This window comes from Microcebus murinus, chromosome 16 (genome assembly GCF_040939455.1).
Source record: "Microcebus murinus isolate Inina chromosome 16, M.murinus_Inina_mat1.0, whole genome shotgun sequence".
Taxonomy (NCBI): domain Eukaryota; kingdom Metazoa; phylum Chordata; class Mammalia; order Primates; family Cheirogaleidae; genus Microcebus; species Microcebus murinus.
The window spans coordinates 39368036-39395429 of NC_134119.1; the positions used below are offsets into that span (position 1 = coordinate 39368036).

Consider the following 27394-nt stretch of genomic DNA (forward strand, 5'->3'; position numbering starts at 1 on the left):
TTCTATTTATAGTAGAGACGGGGTCTTGCTCTTGCTCAGGCTGGTTTTGAACTTCTGACCTCGAGCAATCCGCCCGTCTCGGCCTCCCAGAGTGCTAGGATTACAGGCGTGAGCCACCGCGCCCAGCCTAGGTGACAATCTTTACAACTGTTGAAGCGGATGACCAGGAGGATAAAGAGATGTCCCTAGGTCACACCATTAGCCAAGGGCAGTGGGGTCACCTAAATGCAGGTGCAGATGGTGCCGCCCTTTATGCCAGACAGGGCCAGGACTAGAAACCATGCCACACCCAGGAGCTTCCTTTCCTCAGTCGCACACGCCCTTCACCCCTCCCCGAGGCAGTTTAGTGACGCTCCAGGGCTCCCCTTCTCCAGGCTGAGGCCAGGCGCCATGGAAGGCGTTGGGCTGAGCGGCCACCCGGCTGGGGTGCGTGCGGGGTGCAGCCTTGTCTTTGTCACCCATCACTCAGATCGGGGCCCACCAGGCTCCTTCTTCCAGCTCGGTGGTCCCCGCGCCCCGCTGCGCGCGGCTGGCTGGGATGCAGGGGGTGAGGGGCAGGAAAAATCCCGGCCCGCCAACCCAGGCCCAGGGGGAGGGGGCATTAGGTCCGCACAGCTAGGGCCTCGAAGGCAGGCGGGAGGTGGCACGGGCGCCCGGGCCTGCGCCGGCGGAGCGGCCCCGCGCGCTGACTCCGCGCTCTGCGTCCTGCGGGAAGGCGGGCCCGCCCCCCTGTGCGCGCAGGCGCGCCGCGCCCCGCTCGGACCGCAGCTCGGCGCCGGGCGGCCACCGGCGGGCCTGGCAGGTAAGCGTCCCGCCGCGGCCCGGGCCGCCGCGCCACCCGGCCCGCCCAGCGCGGCCGGAGCCCGGGTCGGCGGCCCGCGCCCAGCCCCTTCCGGGCGCCTGCGGCGGGGGCGCGGCCGGGGGAGGCCGGGGAGGCGCGAGGCGGCGGGCGGGCGGGGCGCGGGGCAGGGCGGGAGCGGCGCGCCGGGGCTCGCGGTCCTGCGGGCTGCTGCGGCTGCGGTCCCTGGGGGCGGGCGGGGCGGAGGCTTGGCTTGCGGAGAAATGCAGTCCATTAAGAGTTTTTCATTAATGGAAGGGAGGGCATGGAAGGCGGGGTGTTGGTTTTCTTAGGAAATGGGTCATTTGGCAAACTTTCCTGCCATTAATTGTCAGTTTTTATGATGGAAAATGGAATTTTTTTCTTTTTTCTTTTTTTTGACATAAAAGAAAAAAAATAAAAAGAATTCCGCCATTTTGGTGTTTTAAAAGTAACCGTTCTGCGGAGCTGACGGATCAGTGCCCGCCCCGCCCGCTGCTGTCTGTCGTAGTCCCGGGAGTCGGGTGGCGCGTCCCGACCCTCGGCCGCTCCCGCGTCCCACCTGCAGGGCCGAGGCCCCAAGTTCGTTGCGCTCCATCTCCCTGGGGCTCAGTGTGTGCTAGCTTCAGGGTATTTGTTTAGGGCACTAGGTCCCCACCCCCAGCACCTAGAGCAAGAGCATTTATTGGGCGCCTTTGTATACAAACAAGGTCTTTGAGGGCAGGGGATAGGGGAAACCTTAGCAGACAGAAAACACACCTGAACACATTCATTCAATAAATGTTTATTGAGCATCTGCTATGTGCACCCCCTGGGCTGGGGATACAATGGTTGTTTTAGGTCAGGTTCCCTGGAAACGGACTCTGATAGGGAGGCCTGAGTGTAGATTAATCGGAGTGCCCTTGGGAATATCACCTGTAGGGGAGGGAAGACAGGGGTGGCAGGGCTTGGACAGAGGAAGGGGTTGAACTGCTGATGTATTTTCAACAGAGGCCTCAGCCTGACCCAAGGGAGGCCCTGAAACTGAGATGGCCCTGCAGAGAAGTCCCAAATTAAGGCAAGGGGTGGGGCCTTTATACCCCGTATCAACTAACCATTGGGTGGCTGCTTCCAGGAGAGAGTGCTTGGGCGGACCAGCTGAGGGCTGAAAACTTTCTTCCATGTCTTCCAGAAGCCCATGACTCTTCTGGGTTCCCTCTCAGCTCATGGCAAACTCCTTCTAGGTCTCTTCTGCTAGATCTTCTTCCCAAGAAGTGTGCTCCAAGGCTTCCATTTTTTATTTATACTCAGTTCTGTGGTTTTAAATGCCATCTCCATATGCTGGTTTTCACATTTATAAATCCATTCCCAACCTTATGTGTTATCTCTAGAATATAAGCTTCGTGAGAACATCTTGTCATGTTTGTGACTATCTCCAGAGCACAGAACGGTTTTGACACCTAGTTGGCCTTGCTGAAAAAAAGGTGGCAGACCTGAACACAAAGGCAATCATCTAACCCACTCTTCCCTGATAGACAGGAAACATGTGATGGGTTTTGAAACAGAGTGGAATTCTTTTAGAAGTAACCATATTCCCTCTTAATGACTGCCAGTGTTTTGAATAAAAAGATTTATAACCCTTGGCTGGGTACATGTGGTGTCTCATGCCTATAATCCCAGCACTTTGGGAGGCTGAGGGAGGAGGATCACTTGAGGCCAGGAGATCAAGATCAGCCTGGGCAACATAGCGAGACCCTGCCTCTACAATTTTTTTTAAAAAAATTAGCCAGATGTGATGACATGTGTCTAGTCTCAGCTACTCAGAAGGCTGAGGCAGGAGGATCTCTTGAGCCCAGGAGTTCAAGGCGTGGTGAGCTATGATCATGCCACAGCACTCTAGCCTGAGGGACAGAGTAAGACCTTGTCTCAAAAAAAAAAAAAAGAAACCAAAAAGATTGACTGTATTTAAAATAATTTAAAATGGTATAAGTACTTCAGCTGTGCAGAGCAAAATAATTGGAATTCAAATTCTGGGAATTATGTTTTATGATTGGAAAATATGTCTTGGTTGCTTTGAATGTTGCCTTAATTAATCAGGTTATATATGTAGCTTTTGCCTGCCTGATTATATGTCTAGTATATAACTCTATTATTATAAATGTCTATAATATAGAGGATAGACTGTATTCTTGGGAGGAAAAGCTGGAAGGTAAATGAATACACAAGAACAGCAGGAGGGAGGGAGAGTAGGATAAACTGCAACCACTGTGAGCTGATTTTATAAGCAGGCAGATAAAATGTTACTGGCCAGAAGCTACCAAGCTCCCCAGAATTTCTGTTAAAAGGGATCGATTGGTGTTTGTTCAGGGCCTGCTGGTATCAAGACTTCACATATTTTTTCCATTTCCAACCTTTGCCAAAGCCCTTTGAGGCAGATATCATTACCACCTTCATTTTACACATGAGGAAAACAAGGCTCAGAGAGGGTAAGCTAAGCGGGGGAGCTAAGATTCGAACTGGAGTCTGTCTTAAGCCTAGGCCCAATGTTCTTTCCTTTAACCTGTGCACCAGAAGTTACTGTCAGGTACTTCCAACACCTTAAATCAACCTTAAATCACTCATACTGTATTTTTTATTAACAAGTTCAAATTACTGAAATCCAACACAAATACTTGTTGAGCCCCTACTATGTGCCAGGCACTATTGTAAGTGCTGGGGATATAGGAGTGAACAAGACAGATAGTCTTTGCATTTATGTGGCGATGACTGCCAAACAGAAATAAATGAAGATCATTATTGGCTATAATGAAGGATGTGAAAGAAACACAATAATAAGATAGACAGTGGTGGGATGGGGTGAGGGATGTGCTGCTTTAGAATTACAAGATCCCCTTCCGAGGAGGTGAGCATTGAGCTGAGGCCTGGAGGACAGGAAGGAGCCAGCTAAGTAGAGAGCTTGGGGAATAGCATTCCAAGTGGAGGGAACAGCAGGGGCAAAGGCTGTGAGGTAGGAAAGTTTGCCAAGCAATAGAAGGAAACCAGAGTTTGAAGAGTGGGGAGGATGAGGTCAAAGAGAGAGGCAGGGGTCAGATTCTGGGGAGTGATGCACTTTTATTTTATTCTAAGAGCAATGGAGAACCATTGAAGAATTTTATTTTATTTTATTAATTTATTTATTTATTTTGAGACAGAGTCTCACTTTGTTGCCCAGGCTAGAGTGAGTGCCGTGGAGTCAGCCTAGCTCACAGCAACCTCAAACTCCTGGGCTCAAGCAATCCTGCTGCCTCAGCCTCCTGGGTAGCTGGGACTACAGGCATGTGCCACCATGCCCGACTAATTTTTTTCTATATATATTAGTTGGCCAATTAATTTCTTTCTATTTATAGTAGAGACGGGATCTAGCTCTTGCTCAGGCTGGTTTTGAACTCCCGACCTTGAGCAGTCTGCCCGCCTCGGCCTCCCAGAGTGCTAGGATTACAGGCGTGAGCCACCGTGCCCAGCCTTGAAGAATTTTAGATAGGGAAATTATGTGATTTGTTTTATGTTTTTATTTATTTATTTATTTTTATTATTTTGGCAATGACAAGGTGTATGTTTTATGTTTTTAAAGCTGTCTCTTACTAGAGAATGGACTGTAGAGGCACAGGAGAGGAAGCAGAGAGATGGGTTAGAAGGCAGTTTCAGAAGTCCAAGGAGAGATGATGGTGGTTGTGACTGGCATAGTGGCAGTGGAGATGGAAAGTAGTCAGACTTTCAAATGTGTTTTGGAGATGGCACCAACAGGCCAATTACCATATGTATAAAGCTGAGCTGTTCAATACAATAGTCATGTCCACTGTTGCCAGCCATTTGTTTATTATCAGAGATGGGGTCTTGCTATGTTGCCTATGCTGGCCTCAAACTCCTCGCTTCAAGCAATCCTCCTGCCTCAGCCTCTCAAGTAGCTAGGACTATAGGCATGCACCACTGTGCCTGGCTACTGTGGCTTTTAAATTTCTTTAAAATTAAATAAAATTAAAAAATAGGTTCCATAATCACACTAGCCATGTTTCTTTAAAATTTTGTTTTTTGGTTTTTTTTTTTTGAGACAGAGCCTCACTCTGTTATCTGGGCTAGAGTGCCATGGCATCAGCCTAGCTCACAGCAACCTCAAACTCCTGGACTCAAGCAATCCTCCTGCCTCAGCCTCCTGAGTAGCTGGGACTACAGGCATGCACCACCATGCCCGGCTAATTTTTTCTATATATTTTTAGTTGTCCAGCTAATATCTTTCTATTTTTAGTAGAGACAGAGTCTCGGTCAGGCTGGTCTCGAACTCCTGAGCTCAAATGATCCACCTGCTGTGGCCTCCCTGAGTACTAGGATTACAGGGGTGAGCCACCGTGCCTGGCCCAGATTTTCCTCTTCTCTCCTCTCCTCTCCCTCTCCCTCTCCTCTCCCTCTCCCTCTCCCTCTCCCTCTCCCTCTCCCTCTCCCTCTCCCTCCCCCTCCCCCTCCCCCTCCCCCTCTCCTCCTCTTTCCTTTTTTTTTTGAGACAGAGTCTAGCCCTGTTTTCCATGCTAGAGTGCCATTGCGTCAGCCTAGCTCACAGCAACCTCAAACTCCTGGGCTTAAGGGATCCTCCTGCCTCAGCTTCCCAAGTACCTGGGACTACAGGCACATGCCACCATGCCTGGCTAATTTTTTCTATATATTTTTAGTTGGCCAATTCATTTCTTTCTATTTTTAGTAGAGACGGGGTCTCGCTCTTGCTCACGCTGGTCTTGAACTCCTGACCTGGAGCGATCCTCCCGCCTCGGTCTCCCAGAGAGCTAGGATTATAGGTGTGAGCCACCACGCCCAGCTGAAAACCTGGTATTTGAGGTCTCTGAATCTTCAGAGGGAGAAGGGAATGACTCTAGTGGGAATGGAAGTGGGGGGTCCAGAAAGAGGTGAGTTGGGATGTGTCCTGGGCTATGGCATGAAGACAACTGGCCAGACAGAAACTTGGCCTGAGTGATGCTTTCTAGAGTCAGTGCTGTATGTCACAGTTTATAAAGTATCCTTATATGTGCCATCATGCCCATCCTTACAGAGACTAGGGGAAGTGAAGAGCCTGGCCAAAGCCCGCCCACCGATGTGAGTGGAACCAGGAGCTAAGCCTGATGCTGGTCTCCTAAGATACCCTACTCCCCTCAAGACTGAGGCCTTTCTCTGCAGGTTGCTGGCTTGAGGGTGGCCATCTCCTTGGGGAAACCCCCTCCCTTTCCATCTCCATTGGTTTCATAGCAAAGGACCCCTGCTGATCACCCTAGCGTCTGTGTTTGGCTTGTAGGCCTACCAGGATGGAGGGGCATGCTGACATGGAGATGCTCAGGACATTGACGGGGCCCTCCACAGGGGAGGTCAGCGTGCACCTGGTGGCCAGAGACAGCCCAGGTTCTGGTACTCAACTGCCCGCAACTGCCTTCATCATTCCGGGTATGTCAAGCCAAAGTCTGGGAGGAGCATCCTTATGGTGGATCCTGGAGAGCAGATAATAGTTTCACTTTCCTACACCTGCCCCTTCTTTCAACTGCTCGCACGTGCATGGCAGGATTGAGGCAGGGCCACTAGGCTCACCCGGGTCGTGTCTGTGTATCTGTTTACAGCCAGCTCGGCCACCCTGGGCCTGCCCAGCAGTGCTCTGGATGTTTCTTGCTTTCCCCGGGAGCCAGTCCACATAGGTGCCCCAGAGCAGGTGGCCAGCAGCGAACCAGTTACCACCACCATTCTGCCGCAGCGTGGTGCCCGGCCGGCGGCCAGCTCCAGCGCCAGCACGGTGCGGCTTCTGGAGTGGACGGAGGCTGCACTCCCGCCCCCTGGGAGCGGCCTGCGGGTCAGTGTCCGGGGATTGGCTAGGCCTCCGCTGCGGGGCGGGGCCTACGGGCGCAGGGCTGGACCCGAGGCAGAAGCGGGCAAAGCTTGGGTGGGGCTTTGGGTGAGGACTTCATGGGCACAGCTTCAGTGGGAGCACTCCCATCCAAGGGACTCTGGGGGCGTGGCTTGGAGTAAGGTTCCCCGGGACTGGACCCATGGGCGCTTGGGGGCGTGGCTTAGAGTGAGGCACCAAGGGACTGGACGTGCCACTGCCCAGGGGCGTGGCCTGGATGAGGTACCCTGGGACTGGGCCCGTGTGTGTCCGGGGGTGTGGCTTAGAGTGAGGCATCCTGGGACTGGACCTGCAGGTGCCTGGGGGCGTGGCTTGGCGTGAGGGGCTCTGGGGTTGTAGCTTGGATGGATGGAGGCACCCGGGGGCCAAGTCTCCAGGCATGCTGGGGGATGTGATTTGGCATGAGGCGGCGAGAAGGCGATGGTGCCGATTCCGAGGTGGGTCAAGGGCCGGCACAGGAGTCGCAATCCTCGGACCCTCCCGCGCTCCAGTTCCGGATAAGCGAGTACACGCCGCTCAACATGGTAGGAGGGGAGCAGCCCCAGAGCGCGGAGCTGAGGCGGGAAAGCGTGACCCGATACGAAGATGGCGGGGCTCCAACGGGAGATGGCGATGCGGGCACCCAACAGCCCGGTAGGAATCCCGCTCCTGGGCCCTGAGCTGGGACCCTGCGCAATTGGGCCGAGGCCTGAGCTCCCTGAGGAGCCTTGGTTGGGGGGTGGCCCGGGGCGGTTTCTACAGGTCCACCCCGGGGTAGATCCTCAGGTGGAGAAGATTGGTGGGGATGTCCAGTGCGGAGATGGGACCAAGATGGAGGCAGGGCCTGAGGGGGCGTGGGTGGAGCCTGAGTGTGGTTGTGATGGCGTAGGAGGCCTGACACCGATTTGGCCTCCGCAGAGGACCTCCCCCAGAATCCTCCAGAAGATTCCCCTCAGGATCCCCCCAAGGATGATAGCACCTGTCAGTGCCAGGCCTGTGGGCCTCAGCAAGGCGCCGGTCCAGATCTTGGTTCCTCCAGTGATGGCTGCCCTCAGCTCTTCCAGGAGCGGTAAGGGGAGGAGGTCACAGCCCTACTTGCTCTGACTTCAGCCCCATTCCTGTTCAGGGTTAGGAGAGGGCTTGGGTGGTGCAGGGCATGAGGTTCTTTTCCTAAGGCTGCCCCTCCCTCAGGTCAGTCATAGTGGAGAATTCCTCAGGCCGTGGCAGCGCTTCTGAGCTTCTCAAACCCATGAAGAAGAGGAAGCACAGGGAATACTACAGCCCATCAGAGGAGGAGTCTGAACTAGAAGCCATGGTAGGAAGAGGATAGTGGGCAGGGAAGGGGGAAGCTAAAGCCTATGCCTCAATTCCCACTGTCCCCGCCATCAATCCAGGTCTTGGGACTAGGCCGGAGAAGATATTCATAATGGTTCACTTATTATATTTTGGGGTCCCTCTTGAGTCAGATCCTACACCTGGTAGAAGGGAAATGAATTAATCACTCTTCTAATTTTCTGGAGCTCCTATCTTAGTCTAGTGTCATGGTTAAGACATGGTCACATGAACTGGCACCCAAAGTACATATGTAGGCAAGTGGAAAACTCCACTGCTGGAGTCCAGTAGTAGATAGGCCAGAGGCCAGGGAGCACAGGACTTTAGCTGCATAAGCTGGAAGAGACAAAGCATGAAGATTCCATTGGACGTGTAAAATCAGCACAGAGCAGGCTTTTGTGTGCTCAGTTTCTCTACCTGGTAATAAGGAGAGTTGTAGTCAGGCTGTGTAACCAGGATGTGTGTACTCACATGAGTCTGTGTTTCTACTGGTAGCCTAGAAGAAATTCTCTTTGGGGTAGAACACCACATGGCCAGAGAGCTAGATAGGGGCCAGAATCAGAGGCTAGGGCTTCACCCTAACCCATAAGGACAGGAAGCTGGGATCAGGCTTGTCTTCTACAGGAGAAGCAAGAAGAAAGAAAGGATCCAGAGGGACAACCCACCGCTAGTACCCCAGAGAGTGAGGAGTGGAGCAGCAGCCAGCCTGGTATGGTGGCCTGTGTGTATATATTCGTGTGAGGTGTGTATATTACCTTTGAAGGTGTGAGGCTGGGAGTGTGGGTTATGAATGTGATGGTGTGTTATGCATATATAGATGAACATGAGTTAGTGTGTATGAAAGAGAGAAAGACAGTGAGAGACTGTTTAAGGTGTATACATTAATATATGTCTGTTCTGTTCTTAGTGGTTATATCATGTGTTTGTTTATCCTCTATTATCCATTTATGAGTAGGTTCCACTACCAAGGAGGTCTTCACTCAATATCTGAAGACTTGAGCAGCCTTCACTGGCACCACAGGGCATTGCTTCTCTTTGGTGGTATGGGCAAGCCTGCCCTACTTATTGGTCTGACCTTCCTCTTTGGGATCCCATTCTGACTCTTTTGTTAGCATTTATCATACTTGTAATCACCTAGATACTGTATAGCAATTTATTTAGTCTATCTTCCTCCCTCAAGACCTAGATTTCATCAACACAGAGATTGAAATGTTTTCTTTTCTTTTCTTTCTTTCTTTTTTTTTTTTTTTGAGACAGAGGGTAGAATGCAGTGGTGTCATCATAGCTCACTGCAACCTCAAACTCCTGGGCTCAAGGGATCCTCCTGTCTCAGCCTCACGAGTAGCTGGGACTACAGCATGTGCCACAAAAAGCAACTAATTTTTCTATTTTTAGTAGAGATGGGGTCTCACTCTTGCTTAGGCTGGTCTCGAACTCTTTTTTTTTTTTTTTTTTTTTACTAGTTCAACCTCTGTGGAATGGTCTCGAACTCTTGAGCTCAAGAAATCCTTCCTCCCTGGCCTCCCCAAATGCTAAGATTACAGGCATGAGCCACTGCACCTGGCCTTTTTTTTTTCCCTTAACAAACAGGGTCTCATTATGCTGCCCAGGCTGGAGTGCAGTGGCTATTCATAGGCATGCTCATGGTACACCATAGCTTCCAACTCTTGCCTCAGCCTTCTGAGTAGCTGGGAGTACAGGCATGTGCCACTGCACCTGGCTGTTGAATCTGGTTTATTAATCATTGTATACTTAGTGCTAGAGCCTGGTGTGGAGCAGGTTCTCAATCAATGCTTGTTCAGTAGATGAATGGATGATTAGTATGTTGGTGATTCCTCTTGGACTATGCTCAGTTACCTGAGTTACTGTCTTTCCCATCCCAGAGAGAACCAGATGGGTGAGGTCAATTCTTAGGATGTCATCCTGTCTTGATGGATCCAGTGCCAGCTGGAGGAGTCCGATCTGTGTCCAGATCTCTGAACTTCATAGTGCTTTTTCCAACTTCTGCCCATTATAGCCAAACCAAAATTTCACTACTGTATTCACCTAAGGCAGTCACATCAGAAGGCAAAGGCTTAGCTCTCTTAAGTTCATGGCCTCATTTTTTTTTTGAGACAGAGTCTTGCTTTGTTGCCCAGGCTAGAGTGAGTGCCGTGGCATCAGCCTAGCTCACAGCAACCTCAAACTCCTGGGCTCAAGCATTCCTCCTGCCTCAGCCTCCCAAGTAGCTGGGACTACAGGTATGCGCCACCATGCCCGGCTAATTTTTTCCTATGTATATATTAGTTGGCCAATTAATTTCTTTCTATTTATAGTAGAGACAGAGTCTCGCTCTTGCTCAGGCTGGTTTCGAACTCCTGACCTCGAGCAATCCGCCCGCCTGGGCCTCCCAGAGTACTAGGATTACAGGCGTGAGCCACCGTGCCCCGGGCAAGTTCTTGGCCTCTTAAGACATGCAGAGAAAAGAAACAGTGACCAATTACTATTGGCTCAACTACTCTATCTTAGGGAAATTTGTAAATCAGCATTCTTTTAGCTGGGTCTTGTTGACCAGCACAAAGTTATGTTTGGATTCATGCCACTCGTCACCTTAACTGTAAACATTAATGTGACTTTAGTTTCTGGGTATTTTTCTTCCATTCCTTTTTTTTCCCTTTCTTTTTCCAAGGAAATAAATTGTCAGTGGATGGAAGTTTGCATTTATGATGAAAATGTTTTCTACTCATTTTCTGGGTCTTCTGATGGAAGAATCTGGGGTAGGGATGGGTGTTGGAATTGTTCGAGTTTCCCATGCAGTTTGATAGCCACTTATTCAATTCACGTCCCACAGACCTGACATAATCTAGTGTTGATGGAGTACTCCAATAGTTCAAGAGTTAGAAATGTGTGACTTATATACACACAAGGACTTTCTCTCTCATATATCTCTTTTACCTTTTCAACAGCTATTTTGTGTGAATGATCATTTTCTGACACACCATTATAAGTCTTTACAATTTATTTAGTCATTAATAGCTATTCTGTTTATGTTAACAGTTACAGTAGTCCTCATTTTCCTGTGGGAGATATGTTCTAAGACTCCCAGTGGATGCCTGAAGCTGCAGATAGTACTGAATTCTATATATAGTATGTTTTTTTCTATATACACATACCTGTGATAAAGGTATAATAAAGTATATGATAGACAAAGGGATGATTTTTGTCTTGGGTGGGACAAAGTGGGATAGTGCAAGATTTCGTCATGCTACTTGAGAGAGTACACAATTTAAAACTTATGAGTTGTTTATTTCTAAAAATTTCCATCAAATATTTTCAGACCATAGTTGATTGTGGGTAACTGAAATTGCAGAAAGCGAAACCTCAGATAAGAGGGGACTACTATACTGATATTCTCATATCAGCTCTGGTTCTGCCCACATCCAGATCAAGTATCTCTAGTGATACTCTTCAGATTGGCTTGTTTTAGTCTTTTCAGATTCAGAGCAATCTTTCAATAAACCTATTTCCTTGTTCTATTTAGTTGTCTAAAGTAACACTGTAGTTACTTTAAGCAAGCATAATTGTGTTATTTATCCTCTTACTATTAATTCTTTGTATTTTTTTCATGTGAGTCCTTTGTCAGATGTATATATACAAATAGTTTCTCCTGGTCTGTCTTGCTTTTTCTTTTTTAAATGTCATCTTTGAGGAGCAGAACGTTTACATTTTGATGTACAGTTTATCAATTTTTTAATGGTTCAGGCTTTATACATACATTTTAATAAGATATAGGTCCTTAATAGCTTTATGGAGATATAACTCACATACCATACACTTCATCCATTTGAAGTGTACACATCAGTGGTTTTTTAGTATATTCACACAGTTGTGTAACCATCACCACACAATCAATTTTATTTTATTTTATTTTATTTTTTTGAGACAGAGTCTCGCTTTGTTGCCCAGGCTAGAGTGAATGCCGTGGCATCAGCCTAGCTCACAGCAGCCTCAAACTCCTGGGCTCAAGCCATCCTACTGCCTCAGCCTCCCGAGTAGCTGGGACTATAGGCATGCGCCACCATGCCTGGGTAATTTTTTTTTCTCTATATATTAGTTGGCCAATTAATTTCTTTCTATTTATAGTAGAGACGGGATCTTGCTCTTGCTCAGGCTGGTTTCGAACTCCTGACCTTGAGCAATCTGCCCGCCTCGGCCTCCCAGAGTGCTAGGATTACAGGCGTGAGCCACTGTGCCCAGCCCACACAATCAATTTTAAAATGCTTTCATTACCCTCAAAAGAAACCCCGTACCCATTAGCCATTATCCCCCCAAGCCCCCAAACTCCCTCCAGCTTTAGGCAACCACCAATCTACTTTCTGTATATTAGATATGCCTGTTTTGGACATTTCATATAAATGGAGTCATACATATGGTCGTTTGTGAATGGCTTTTCACTTTGCACAATGTTTTCAAGGTTTACATGTTTTAGCATGTATGTATTTCATTTCTTTTTATTGCTGAATAATATTCCATTGTATAGATATGCCACATTTTGTTTATTCATCAGTTGATGGACATACAGGTTGCCTCTACTCTTGAGCTATTATGAATAATGCTAACATGAACATTCGTATACGAATGTTTGCGTGGACATGTTTTTCCTTGAGTGTATACCTAGGAGGAGAATTGTTTGGTCATATGGTAACTCTGTGTTTAGCCTTTTAAGGAATTAATCAGACTGTTTTTCAAAGTGGCTGCACCATTTTACATTCTCACCAACAGTATACGAGGATTCCAATTTATCCCCATCCTCACCAATGCTTGTTATTTTCTATCTTTTTTATTATAGTTATCCTAGTGGGTGTGAAATGGTATCTCATTGTGGTTTTAATTTGCATTTCCCTGATGGCTAACAATATTGAGCATCTTTTCATATGCTTATTGTCCATTTAGATATATTCTTTGGAGAAATGTCTATTCAGATCTTTGCCCATTTTTTCATTGGGTTTACAAAACAGATTTTATATCGAAATACAAGGAGTGCCATATGGAGTTGGTGAACAACTTGAGAATATGAGTATGTAATTCTGTACCCAACATTGATCAGTATGCCACTTACAGCAACACTTTTTTTTTTTTATTTTAAATTTAGCAAGTTTCTTAATGGAGGTCCCCAATCTACGTTTACATGCAAAAAACTCTTTGAATTGTTCATTTTCTGGGGAGATGATCCATGGCTTTCATTAGATTTTCAAAAGGGTCCATTTATACTTCCTAGAAACTGAAGGCGGCTGGGCATGATGGCTCACACCTATAATCCCAGCTCTTTGGGAGGCCAAGGAGGGAGAATTTCTTGAGCCCAGGAGTTTGAGGTTACAGTGAGCTATGATCGTGCAACTGTATTCCAGCCTGAGCAACAGAGCAAGACCTTGTCTAAAAAATAAAATTAAAAAACAATAATAAATATATTTGTAACTTCCACTAATTGTAGTGTATATTAAGGGCAATTTGGATCTATGCTCCTGTATTACAGTTCTCAAACGTGCCCCAAATAAACTCTCTACTTTAAAAAAAAAAAGAAGCTAAAGGCAATTTTAATGGGTGTTACTGGGCAAACAATACACCACAGCATTATGAAGCCTAGCTTCTTCAGTTTGGTGTTCCTGGGCATAGATCCCTTTGAGGCACATGTTAAACACATGTACCAGGCTCTTGATTAAACTTTCAATCTCTTAAAGTGAACTGATTATGAATTGGCTAACTATGCTCTATAAGATGGGTAAATACAAAGATATATCTGTAGCATATTTAAAACAAAAAGACCCAGTACATGGTGCTACCCTGATTATTGCTTGTTATCAGTTGTTCTAGAACCTTGGCATTCTGTTCTCTTTATGTTTTCTGTTTCTCCTGTAGACGTTGTAGTGAAAGGCCTGACTAGAACCATTAATTGGTGAATTATCTGTACTGAAATAACTGAAACCATGCTGAAGAAGCTTCCCAGGGGAGTGAGCAGAAAGGAGAGAAGATGGGAGGAAAATACTGTGTTTATTTCTAGGGATGCACCATTGAGGAGCAGGGTTACAGCAGGGGAAGGAAGAACCAGTAATGGAAATTGACAAGGAAGAAGAATAGAACTAGGAGAGTGTAGTAAGAAAGAAGTGCCAAGGTGGAATGAGTGATTGGTAACACTGACCATAAAGAGAGTTAAAGAGGCAAGGTGCCACAGCTCACACCTGTAATCCCAGCACTTGGGAGGCCGAGATGGGAGGATTGCTTGGAGCTAGCAGTTCTAGACCAGAATGGGGAACATAGTGAGACTCTGTCTCTAAAAAAAAGAAATATTAGCTGTGTGTGGTAACTTGTGCCTATAATCCCAGCTATTCAAGAGGCTGAGGTGTGAGGATGGCTTGAGCCCAGGAATTTGAGGCTGTGGTGAGCTATGATTGCACCACTGTACTCTAGCCTGGGTGACAGAGCAAGACCTTGTCTCAAAAAAAAAAAAAAGAGAGAGAGCTTTGAGGAATAAGAAAAAGCCACCAAATTTTGACCCTAGTAATTCAAGAGAGCAATTTCCCTAATGTGTAGAGGTAGGCATGAGACTGGGTGATTAACAAGGGAATTTGTCAAAAGAATGTTGTTAATAATCTTCCCTTTTTTATTCTTATTCTTTAATTTTTTTTTTTTTTTTTTTGAGACAGAGTCTCACTTTGTTGCCCAGGCTAGAGTGAGTGCCGTGGTGTCAGCCTAGCTCACAGCAACCTCAAACTCCTGGGCTCAAGCAATCCTCCTGCCTCAGCCTCCCGAGTAGCTAGGACTATAGGCATGTGCCACCATGCCTGGCTAATTTTTTCTATATATATTAGTTGGCCAATTAATTTCTTTCTATTTATAGTAGAGACGGTGTCTCACTCTTGCTCAGGCTGGTTTTGAACTCCTGACCTCCGCCTGCCTCGGCCTCCTGGAGTGCTAGGATTACAGGCATGAGCCACCGCGCCTGGCCATATTTGTTTCTTTATTCTTTTCTCTCTCTCTCTCTCTTTTTTTTTTTTTTTTTTTTAAGAAACAGGATCTTGCTATGTTGCCAGGCTACTGGGCTCAAACAATCCTTCCACCTTAGCCACCTGAGTAGCTGGGACTACTTACTCAGTGTATGCCACTATACCTGGTTTTAGATATTTGTTAATCTTATTTGTCTTTTCCTTTAATTTTTTACTTCAATTTTCTTTCTTTCTTTTCTTTTCTTTTCTTTTCTTTTCTTTTCTTTTCTTTTCTTTTCTTTTCTTTTCTTTTCTTTCTTTTCTTTTCTTTTCTTTTCTTTTCTTTCTTTTTTTTTTTTTTTTTTTTTTGAGACAGAGTCTTGCTTTGTTGTCCAGGCTAGAGTGAGTGCCGTGGCATCAGCCTAGCTCACAGCAACCTCAAACTCCTGGGCTCAAGCAATCCTTCTGCCTCAGCCTCCTGAGTGGCTGGGACTACAGACATGTCCCACCATGCCCGGCTAATTTTATCTATATACATTAGTTGGCCAATTAATTTCTTTCTATTTATAGTAGAAACTGGGTCTCACTCTTGCTCAGGCTGGTTTCGAACTCCTGACCTCGAGCAATCTGCCTGCCTTGGCCTCCCAGAGTGCTAGGATTACAGGCGTGAGCCACCACGCCCGGCCAAGGGCATCTTTTTGAGAGACAAACAAACCACTCTAAGCCTGAGTGATCCAGGGCAGTAGCCAGGTGGTAACCAGAGTGAGGCAGAGCTAGAATCCAAATCAGGCAGACTTAGTGAAGACTCAGGAAGGACCAGTAACATGAATGTATTTCTTAAGGATTTTTTATGCATGGCATCTCTTAATCATCGTAATGGCCCTCTGTGGTAGATGAAATTATCTGCATTTTATAGGTGACAAAGTAGAGACATAGAAGTTTCCAGAAGAAGCTGGAGCTATTTGCCCGAGTGATACCAATTGATTCTTTTGAGTTATTGCCTCTTTAGTTATCTGTGGCCTTTAGTCGAAGGCGGCTCAGGCTGACCTGGTCACCATACCTTACATGTAACTGTCTAGTCTAGCCTTTAAAGAGGGTTTGTCTTCTGTGTTAGAAGCCAGGACTCCATCTCAGGCTGAAGGTTCTGTGGGGGGAATTCATCTCCCCTCCCCGGGATCCTGAGACTCTGAGGTATGGGCAGGACCTTGGCTGTAGGCCCTGACCATAAAACATGTGCACCCGAGTGCGTGTGTGTGCACAGCGTGTGTATGTCTGGAAGGGCTGCACATCAGTCCATCCACTCCCCATCAAGCACACATATGTACGTTTGTGTAGGTCTCTGTATGTGCCCATAAGTGTTGAGAGGGAGAAGAATTGAAAAAAAAGGTTTCTTATTTCTCTGTATCTTTTCTCTTCCATTTCTTCCTCTTTGTTTTCCCTCTCATTTCTCTTTTTCTCCTTTCGTTTTGAGCTTAGGTGGCACTGTGATTAAGTTCTCGGTACAGACTTGTCACTCAGCTTTGTCCTATGTTACATCTCAAAGGGCAGGATCTCTCTGTGGCTGAGACTTTGTAACCTTAGTTAGTTGCTGTGTGATCCAAAGAACTGCTGACAGGCCGGGCGCGGTGGCTCACGCCTGTAATCCTAGCACTCTGGGAGGCCGAGACGGGCAGATTGCTCGAGGTCAGGAGTTCAAAACCAGCCTGAGCAAGATCGAGACCCCGTCTCTACTATAAATAGAAATTAATTGGCCAACTAATATATATAGAAAAAATTAGCCGGGCATGGTGGCACATGCCTGTAGTCCTAGCTGCTTGGAGGCTGAGGCAGTAGGATAGCTTTAGCCCAGGAATTTGAGGTTGCTGTGAGCTAGGCTGACACCATGGCATTCACTCTAGCCTGGGTGACAAAGTAAAACTCTGTCTCAAAAAAAAAACAAAGTACTGCTGACTGTGGCCCAGGGTTGGGGGAGGGAAGGGCAGAATTTGGGATAGCCTCACCTGAGACAGCCCCTGAGCACCATCATGGCTGTATAGGACCAGAGGGTACATGTTACAAAAGACGAAGGTTTGTTTTGAAGGTTAAGATAGAAGGCCAAGGTGGGAGGATTGCTGGAGACCAGGAGTTCAAGACAGTAGTGAGCTGTGATCGTGCCACTGTACTTGCAAGGGTGACAGCGAGACCCTGTCTATAAAGAAAAAAAAAAATTTGCTCAGGGAAATTAAGGAAAGTCATACATCAGCTTATCTGTCTCTACTCCACAGTGACAGGTGAGAAGAAGGAAGGCTGGTCATGGGAGTCCTACCTAGAGGAGCAGAAGGCCATCACTGCCCCAGTCAGCCTCTTCCAGGACGTGAGTTGGATGATTTCCGCATAGGAAGACCTTATCTTCCTAGTCCAGGGACTTACCACCAAACTTAGGCCTTCTGGTGTGTTCTGTGTCTGACATTCCTCAATGGACTGGCAAAATGGAAGAGGGAGAGACTGGTTAGGGCCCAGAGTGGACAAGGGCCTGCCATAAGAGGCTGCCATGATGGGAAGAAATAGGGAGATGGAACCCAGGCTTACCCATCACTGGGCCTACAGACCTGCAGACTGTTGAATCCTGGTGCTTTCAACTCAACTCAATTCGGCACTGAACTTTACATAATTTGGGCAAGAGAGAGCCCTTGAGTCCAGCCCCGACTCAGCCCACATTTTTCAAGGGACCTGAGAGCTATTCTGTCCCTCCCTGGCTCCCTACAGTAAAGATCCCCAAATAAGTTGCCCCCGTGGTAATACCAGGCGGGTGGGGCCTAAAGGCAGCTCCTTCACCCCAAGCCCACTAGGCAAGGCTAAGGCTGGATGGAAGCTGGGTCCTCTCCACTCTGTGCGTTGACAGTCCCAGGCAGTCACTCATAACAAGAATGGCTTCAAACTGGGGATGAAATTGGAAGGCATTGACCCTCAGCACCCATCCATGTACTTCATCCTCACCGTGGCTGAGGTAAGCTGGGGCATGGTACCACCTTGCCAATGATGGCTCTCAGGGTAGAGTGATGGAGTCTGCTGGGGACAGGGAGGCACTGCCCTGCCCTCAGAGCATACACAGTCTAGTAGGATGTTAAGTTGGAACACACAGAAAGCTTAAAAAAAGAACAAAACCAGATGAAGTGTTAGGGATGGTGCTGTTACTGAATAAGTATATGCTGTCCATGCTGGGAGCACTTGAGGAAATCTAAGGGCCAGGGATGTTGGCATGAGTCAAACAAGGTCTTTGTCCTCTAGGAGCTCACATGTAAATGTTAGTGACATGCCACAGGGATAGTGACAGACATGAGCAGCGTGGCACAGGGAAGGAGTGGTCAGTTCTACCTGAGGGGACAGGGAAAGCTTAGAGGAAGGGCCGCCTTTGCTGAGTCCTGAGAGAGGGGTTATGATGAGGAGGGAGTTCCAGGAAGAAGAAGCAAAGTAAGCAGAGACTCTGGGCCACAGAACAGACCACCACATTCAAGGAATTGCTGTTAGCTCAGCAAGACCAAAGCAGAGTGTGTGAGTAGGGGACAGTGGGAGGAGGAAAGGTCATCAGGGTCCTGAGCTGTGGTGAGTCCCCTTAAAGTTCTGTCCAGGGCTCAAAGGGCAGGAGGATGTCCTAGAGTCCACCTGTCTTGCACCCAGCACTCAGGGCTCATGGTACATGAACTGTCCTCACTGCAAAATAGAGTGTAGGGCAGAGTTCAGGATGGGGAAACCTGGGGGCAAAGAAAGGTGGGGTTGGGGAACCTGCTGGCATTAGAGCCCCTGAGACCAGGAGGCTGGGCCAGGAGAGGTGGGAAACAGGGCATGGGGCAACTGCTGACATTGGAGTCCCTGTGATTCCCCTCATGGGGCCAGGTGTGTGGCTACCGCCTACGTCTGCACTTTGATGGGTATTCCGAGTGCCATGACTTCTGGGTCAATGCCAACTCCCCTGACATTCACCCTGCTGGCTGGTTTGAGAAGACTGGGCACAAGTTGCAGCCTCCCAAAGGTAAGGCCTAGCTGGGTTGGTCACGGTGAAGCAGATTCGTCCCTTCTTCCCCTTGGGTCCCGCTTCTAGCTCTTGGGTTCTCACCCTGTAACCTGTTCCAAAGCCAGCCTCTCTTTATTGCATCTTGATATGACTCTGCCCCAGGGCCAAGTTGGCTAGAAGGGCTTCTGCTTTTCCCTTGCCTTTGAGTATTCACCCAGGTTAGGTCCTGCTTTGTTTGGCAGGGGGTCCCTAGGCAAGTTCTTGAGGGTTGTGGGGTCCTCAGGCCTGCCTGATTCTGCTGCTTCATTGTGGGGTGCCCTCGCTATGGCCCAGCCTCTGCACAGTGCTCTGTTCATCCCCCCCGAGGGGCCTAGGTTACAAGGAAGAGGAGTTCAGCTGGAGCCAGTACCTGCGAAGCACAAGAGCTCAGGCTGCCCCCAAGCACCTGTTTGTGAGCCAGAGCCACGTGAGTGCCCCCATGTGAGAGTGGACATCACCCTCTGGGCCAGAGCTACGGCAGCCAGCCCAGGGTACCTGACGTATCAGAAGAGAGCTTGTCCCCTTGTTCTCTCAGCTTGGTTCTGGCCTCTCATATCAGATGGGAGAGGCACAGCTGAGCAGGGCCCAGGACCAGAGGTGGAAGCTGATTGTAGGTGTTCCTCCATTTCCCTCCCTCCTTCCCTACTGTGGAAATCCTCTTCTGCACACACTCTTTGGAGCCCCTGGCCCAGTGCCTCAGCCTGGCACTAAGATGTTGCTCAAATATTCTTGCTTTGGTTTACTCTGCATTTCTTTGGTATACAGTCAAAGCCTTTGTTCTGGAAGCTTCTTTCTTCTCCCTTTTGACACACATTGAGGCTCTTCCATTCATTCCCAGCAACTCACTCCTTGTCCTTTCCTCTGTTTAGGGCAGCTGCCAGCTTATCCAGCAGTTAAAGTATCTCACATAACCCCAAGCAAAAGGTCAAAGATAAAGGGAACTCCCATTAAAAATATTACCATATTGAAGGTCTGGGGTCCCCATGGGCTGGGACTCCACCATGCTGTTCAGGCAGGGACAGTTATTCCCCCAACTTTTTCTAGCCCCAGAGCCCATACTTGAAGGTTCCCAGGGAACAGGTGGAGTCCCACCTACTGTTGTGACAGGGAATGTCGATTTTTAAGTCAAACTGTTTAAATCCTGGCCCCACCATTAACTACCAGCATTGTGTTCCAGGTCAAGTTATTTAATTTCTAAAATGAGGATAACAATACCTATGTAGTAGGGTTGTTGTAAAGGTCAAGGGAACTTTTGCCTGCTACATGGCAGGTGTCCAGTTTATGCTGGTTTCCTCCCTACTCTATGCCATAGGTGCTAGCCCTTCCCTACCACCTCACTGTTGCCACAGCTACCTTAGGCCAAGCTAGGCCAGGCTTGACCAGGTAGGGAAGACTTGTACTTGGCCTGCCAGATTCTCTGGGCAAATGCATTATTACCTCCTGCCAGGCACTCACCTTCTGCCACAAGTCAGGCCTCCTCTGAGTGCATCTTGGAGGCCAGAAGTTCCTGAGTGGCTCAGAGCATTGCAGGGACGCTCTTTCCCAGCCTGTTCCTCCCTCCTCCCCCCTTCCCAGCTCTGAGGACATCCTCCTAGGGAACCTACTCCTTTGTTTGCCAGTGGGCTCTGGGCTAGTGCTAGCCAGCCTATCCCTGGCCATGGCAGCCCCTTTTCTTGCCCATAGAGCCCCCCACCCCTGGGCTTCCAGGTGGGCATGAAGCTGGAGGCTGTTGACCGCATGAACCCGTCCCTCATCTGTGTGGCCAGTGTGACCGACGTGGTGGACAGCCGCTTCTTGGTGCACTTTGACAACTGGGATGATACTTACGACTACTGGTAGTGGGAGGGCCCAATGGCCTGGGGTTCGGGGACAGGGGCAGCTGCTTTCACACCTCGGGCACCATGTGGCCCACTTGGTCCACTCCCACCATTCACATCTTGCTTGGGGTGGGGGATAATGAATTTGAGCTGTATCAGGAGAAACATTGCTCAATATTAAATGTTTCATCTAAAAATACCATGGTTAAGATGAGCAAACCCCTGTGATTCATGATTTTCCCTTAGGTATTATGGTAGTGTTAGAGTTTTTAGTTAATGTTGCAATGTTCTAACTTTGTCATCAACCATCTGTCTCCCTCTCACTAAGGAATGGGATGAGGGTGGACCCTGAGCCATGCTGTCAGAGGACAGCAGGCTCAGGGCTTTAAAGTTTCTCTTGGGACAGTGATGTATTCTTGGGTTTCAGGTGTGATCCCAGCAGTCCCTATATCCACCCGGTGGGCTGGTGCCAGAAGCAAGGAAAGCCCCTTACCCCTCCACAAGGTGACCCTGCAGGTTGAGCAAGGCTCTCCCCCGTGCCTGGTCCCCTTCCCACTCCCCCGATACCTTACCAGTGCCTCATTAGCTGGCTCTTAGGGTCAGGGTGAGAGGACAGATATGCCCTGGAGCCTCAGCTTTGATTTTAGGAGAGTCTTGTCAAACCCTGACTCCCTTGAAGTGTAGGGGAAGAAAGTTAGATATTCATCTCAGCAAGGGAGCAAGGAGTTTAAAGCGAAGAAAATGTGTCTTTCCTCCTGGGAGTAACTGGCCCCAATGCAATCAAGGTTCACATGGGGCTGGAGTAGGAGCGGCAGGACAAGGGTGACAGGAGCCAGAGTCCCCAGATCACCTGTTGTGGTGGTGCTCTGCGTGGTTCTCCCTAGTACCCATCTGCCTTAGGATCCTGGTACAAGGAGTTGGCTGAGGGGATGTAGGGGGAGATTCTACTCCCAGGGCCTCTGCCCCTTCTGTCCTGGTCCTGCGTAAGGGACAGGGAGCTCCTCCAGTATACCTGGATGGCTGAACGTTGCTTTCATCCTCTCCTCCAGACTACCCAGACCCTGACAGCTTCTGTTGGGAGAAATATCTGGAAGAAACTGGGGCCTCTGCTGTGCCCACCTGGGCCTTCAAGGTGGTGAGTCAGCACTCTGTCCCCTAGAGCTGAGCTCAGAAGATGTAGAGTACTCGGCCAGCTAGGGTGGGGCCCAAGCCTACTGCTTTGGGCAGGCTACAGTTTCCCCAGGCACAGCACTTGGGCTCCCTTCTCAGGGCCTCAGCTCTGCTGGGCTGGGGCTGCGCCTGATGGCATCTGTTCCCCTGCAGCGACCCCCTCATAGCTTCCTGGTCAACATGAAGCTGGAGGCTGTGGACCGAAGGAACCCAGCCCTGATCCGTGTGGCCAGTGTGGAAGATGTGGAGGACCATCGGATAAAGGTGGCTTGGGGACCCTAGGGCTAGGGGAGTGGACAGACCAGTTGGGCAGGAATCCTGTAGACTGGTTACAGGTCAAGAACCTTGGATCTCGTTCTCACCTAATCTGTGACTTATTTTTTCGGGCTTGGACCCATCTCTGAACCTTAACCTTCTCATCTGTGAAATGGATCTAACAATCCTTGTCCTACCCAAGGATTGATAGGAGATGCCAGTAATTTAATGAACGAAGCCCTTGGAAAATGTGGTGGCCAAGACCAATTACTGTAGGGTTGGCTCCTTGGTTCTTTAATCCAGGATCTTGCTTCTGACAGGCCCTGGGGATGGGGAGAGCCTCCTGGAGCCTAGAGGACCTCATGGCTGAGCTGGGCTCTATGAGGAACACCTGACCTCCAAGGACCTTTCTCCCTAGCTCCATTTTGACGGCTGGAGTCATGGCTATGATTTCTGGATCGATGCTGACCACCCAGACATCCACCCTGCGGGCTGGTGCTCCAAGACAGGACATCCCCTACAGCCTCCTCTCCGTGTGTACCCCTAGGGCACTGTGACCCTTTCCCTTCCCCTCAAGCTCTGACAACCCTCCCTTCTTAGAACTTACCCAGGAGGCTCTGACACTCCTGCCCAAGCATGACACAGGGCTCTGGTGCCCACCATGAGCTCCAGGATCCCCATCCTCCCCACCCCAGGACTGTCTGCTACACTAAGCAGTGCTTCTGCCTACCCTAGTTGTTGGGTTAGGGATATTGAGGTGTGAAGGGCCAAGCTCACGTGGTTGCATGTGCTTAGGAGGTAGTTACACACCGGGAGGTTTCTCTCAGCATGTAGCAGAGCTACCCCGAGCATGTGTTGTGTTTGCTGAGGAAATACTGGCTTCCTCAAGTAAACTTCTGGTCCTCTACACAGGCAGGGCTCAGAGTTCAGGTCATTGGACTGCTCAGACCCATTCTCACCCTCAGGATTCCCCTTATTTCTCTGCTGCCACCACGTCTATCTCACATGGAGTATTTGTTGATCCTTCTTGAATGTTCTCCAAGCATGGCCAGAGCCTTAAACAAGTTACCAAAGCCTTGGAGATGAAAACAGGCAAAAGAACTGATGATAAAATGAATCTGCCTGATGTGGCTTCTGAGGGACAAATATGCCCACACCATCTCTGCATTGATTTTTTTCCTGAGGGTTTTCCTGTCAGAGACTGAAGGCATGGCCGATAGGTTTCATCAAAGCACATGAAAGCCAAGCCTCCTTCCCAAAGAGGGGCAGGTATCTAGGAGCAGAAAGTAGTATCACGGCCTAGCTTAGGGCCCCATCCCTGGAGAACTAGTTCCTTGTGCTGATCTCCCCGATGGAAACTCTTCCTTCCCTGCCCTTCTTCATCCCCAGGACTTTATGGTGACCCTTTTCTTTCTGTGCTTCCAGGCCCCAAAGAGTCCAGCTCTGCCTCCCCTGGGAGCTGTCCCCCTCTCAGCTATCGGAACCTGCCCAACACTAAGACCTCCAAATACAGCTTTCACCACCGGTGAGCGAAGAGCTCCTGCTGAGAGGGGTTTTGCTCAGTTGTTCAAGGAAGATCTGCTTTGTACCTGTTGTGCACAGCTGGTTGGGGTTCACCAAGACACCTCCAGATGGGGCCAGGACTGGGAAGGCCTCAGTGGGGACAAGTGGATTCAGCCCAGCTGAATCCTTCTTTTTCCCCAGGAAGTGCCCCACTCCTGGTTGTGACGGCTCTGGCCATGTCACAGGCAAGTTCACGGCTCACCACTGCCTGTCGGGCTGCCCACTGGCCGAGAGGAACCAGAGCCGGCTGAAAGCAGAGCTGTCTGACACAGAAGCTTCAGCCCGCAAGAGGAATCTCTCAGGCCCGTCCCCTAGGAAGAAGCCTCGCCATCACGGCCGGTATGGAGGCCAGGGAGTCAGGGCCTGGGCTTCCTGGGTGTGGGGCCTCATGTGGTCTTGGGCCAGGCCAGGCAGATTGCTTGTGTTGGACCTGGTCCCCCTCTCTGCAGAATTGGACGCCCTCCCAAGTTTCGGAAGATTCCACAGGAAGATTTCCAGAGTAAGTTCAGGTCATCTCTTCCCGTGTCCTACACAGAGTATTCACAGTGAGTACTCTAATTGGTGGGAGGAGACTCCAGGGTTGCCCAGAGTGGGAGAAGCTAGAAGGAAGGATGCCTCTCTGTTTGAGGTCCTTTGGAAGCATAGAGCAGTGGCAAGAGCACGGGAAGGGGCCTTAAGGGCCCGTGGGTTCCAGTCTCATTTCTCCCCGGTGAGAGCCAGTGGGAAAGGCACAGAGCCTCTTTGGGCCTCTGGCTCTTCACTGTCAGGCAGGGTGATTCCCCTGGCTATGCTCTTCCCTGATTCTAGGATTCCCAATGCTGTCACTTTCTACCTGTGTGACCTTGAGCAAGTCACATAACATCTCTAAGCCTCAGTTTCCTCACTTGAAAACATGGGTAAAACCTAACTTTCAGGTGTCAATACCTGAAATGATAGTGGTTACTACTACTATTTACTGAGTACCTACTATGAGCCAGGTGCTTCACATGTACTGTCTCTAATGCTCACAAGCATCCCATAATAAGGATATTGTTCTCTCCTGAGAGAGGACGAATGTGAGGCTCAGAGGGTAAAGTCATTTGTCCAGGGTCATTAACCTTGTGAGGGGCAGAGCTGGGATTCATACTCTGATCTGACTTCTCCTACCATATGCTGCTGGTATAATAGACATAAAGCAACTAACCCAAATGTCAGTTTACTCCTCAACCCCCTTATGTTAGTTTGCTAGGGCCACCATAACAAAATGCCACAGACTGGGTGGCTTAAGCAACGGAAATGTTTTTTTCACAGTTGTGGAGACTAAAAGTCTAAGATCAAGTTGTTGGCAAGTTTGGTTTCTTCTAGGCCTCTTTTGGCTTGCAGGTGCCTGCCTTCTTGCTGTGTTCTGACATGGTCCTTGCTCTGTGCCCAAGAATCCCTGGTATCTCGTTGTCCATCCAAGTGTCTCTTTTTATAAGAACAGCATTCAGATTGGATTAGAGCCCATCCTAATGATGTCATTTTAACTTATTACCTCTTTAAAGGCCCTTTCTTCAAATACTGAGGTACTGGGGCTTAGGGCTTCAGCATATTAACTTAGGAGGGGACACAGTTCAGCCCGTAATGTGCTCCAAGGGTAGGGACAGAGTGACTGAGCTCTTTGATGAGTGGCAAATTTATTTGACGTCTTCAGCCACCAGTATAGGGCCTGATACACAGCAAGGATGCCAGCAATCTTGCAGTTGAATTGAGTGCTTGTCGTTTTAAGGCTAGACGAGACCTTGAGAAATCACCTGGGTCACTGCCCTTGGGCAGGACCCAGACTGTTCCCATTTTTCTTCAGGAACAGTTTCTGTAACCTGGGCAGTGTGTAAGCTAGTGATTAAAAGCACAGCCCTGAAGTCAGATTGCTTTTGTACAGATGTGAGACCTTGGGCAGGTGATACCACTCGCTGAGCCTCAGCTTCCTCATCTGTAAACTGCTGATGATAATAGTCCCCACCTCGTGATGCGGTGAGAGGCTTCAGAGTGGTGATCCATGGAAAGTGCTTAGCACAGCTCTCTGCTGGTGTTACTAGTCTGAATCTCTTGCCTGACTCCCTTTTGCTGTTTCACACTGTCTCCTCTTGGTGGAAACAGAAGCAGTTTCTGCAGCCTCAGGCCCGAGTGATGAGGGTCTCAGCTGGCCCCTAGGCCCTCAGAGTGAGGACTTCTGAGGATCAAACTGCCTCAGAAGCGGGCACTTCTACCTGCCCCTGGTACACCTTGTCAGCTTCCATTGCAGGACTAAGTTCTTACCATCAGAGGGCACTTGCCTACTGTGTTCATCCCATTATTATGCCGTAGAATTCTTGGGAAGTTATGACTTGCCAGAGGCTGAGCCTGTGGCCCGGAGAGGAAGAGGAAAAAGTGACCCAGAACTTCAAGGACAGAGCAGGGGACAGAGTCCAGGTCTCTGACCTCTGTGCAGGGCTCCTCTGCCCAACCAATGGGCCTCTTGCACAGAAGGGACACGGGTCACTGTGGGTTTTGTTCTGGAGGCAGCTTCTCGCACACCCATGGGTAGACCTTCTCAGTGTAGGCTCTGGGGTTTGCGATGAGCAGCTCCATGGGGAGGGCAGCCTGGAGAGCACAGGGTTTCGCTGGGCTTAGTCTTTAGGCCCCAGGAGTGTCAGCTGCTGAAAGGAAACAGAGCAGCCGTTTCTGACCTGCAGCTAGTGGTCTATAGTGAGGGCAGCAGGGAGGCAGAGCCACAGGAGAGGAGTGGTGGGTGGGGCTGGAGATGGAATGCCAGAGGCTCTGTGGTGAGTGTGAGGGGCAGAAGAGCCAGACCAAAAGGCTGTGTGACACTAAGGGGAAAGGGCAGGAGAGTCTGACCAGCAGGGAGGGGCTTTGAGAAGAGGGCGCTGGATGTACTGCATTTATAAGCATCTGGAATTAGTACTAAGAGGATAAGAAAGAACAAGCTCTCCTGGACTAGAGGCTGGGCAAGCTCCATGGGAGAGTGGCACCGTTGCCGAAGGCCAGCCAAGGCTGGTAGAGGTGGGCGGGGCTGGGAGTGTCAGAGTAATAAGACATAGTCGAAGTCCAAGTGGGCAAGTGCCAGGCCTGGCCAAGGAGGCGGCCCAGCTGAGCTGAGTCAGCAGCTTTGTAGAGCCACTTGGGGCCAGAGGTCAGGAGCCAGGGATCCCAGAAGCAGATCAGGAAGCAAAACAACAGGCATCGTGGAGTTGGAGGGGGTGGGTCTAGGGGACCCTCTAGTGCCAGAGTGGTGGTAGTGCAGACCAGACTGGTAGAGGAGGGAGGAGGAACTAGAGCTTGGGGCAATGGCTACGGGGATGGCCTTCAGACTGGTTGGGGGGACTGTGATTCTGAAACAGAATCACCGTGGCTCTGAGCGGGGCCCCAAAGGATTTAGGAAAAGAAGGGCAAACAATGGACTTCTGACCTTGGGGCTGAGCTTGTTTGGCTGTTGGGGACAATTTTGATACATGATATCTAAAGAATGATGTCTTTAGAGATGCTGCAGCAGCTCCAAGAGAGCATCCTTGTAGAGCCCACAGTGGTGCAACCTCAGAGAGAAGGGGTTGAGAGTCATTCCAA

At 49.3% G+C, this 27394-nt stretch overlaps 1 protein-coding gene across 3 annotated transcripts in view; it reads left to right on the plus strand.

The window, feature by feature from the left end:
• The first annotated feature begins 766 nt into the window (after nt 1-766).
• Nucleotides 767-27394, plus strand: part of L3MBTL1 (L3MBTL histone methyl-lysine binding protein 1) — a 38144-nt gene continuing 11516 nt past the window's right edge. For all 3 annotated transcript variants that reach the window (XM_076011130.1, XM_012781041.2, XM_076011131.1), the window contains exons 1-19: nt 767-802; nt 6111-6256; nt 6427-6653; nt 7199-7340; nt 7605-7755; nt 7878-8001; nt 8643-8727; nt 17242-17330; nt 17859-17963; nt 18851-18986; nt 19343-19434; nt 20691-20842; nt 21252-21328; nt 21874-21959; nt 22148-22258; nt 22668-22782; nt 23675-23774; nt 23954-24151; nt 24262-24311. In XM_076011130.1, coding sequence (XP_075867245.1) covers nt 6121-6256; nt 6427-6653; nt 7199-7340; nt 7605-7755; nt 7878-8001; nt 8643-8727; nt 17242-17330; nt 17859-17963; nt 18851-18986; nt 19343-19434; nt 20691-20842; nt 21252-21328; nt 21874-21959; nt 22148-22258; nt 22668-22782; nt 23675-23774; nt 23954-24151; nt 24262-24311 — 2176 coding nt within the window. In that variant the 5' untranslated portion in view covers nt 767-802; nt 6111-6120. The remainder of the gene's footprint in view (nt 803-6110; nt 6257-6426; nt 6654-7198; nt 7341-7604; nt 7756-7877; nt 8002-8642; nt 8728-17241; nt 17331-17858; nt 17964-18850; nt 18987-19342; nt 19435-20690; nt 20843-21251; nt 21329-21873; nt 21960-22147; nt 22259-22667; nt 22783-23674; nt 23775-23953; nt 24152-24261; nt 24312-27394) is intronic.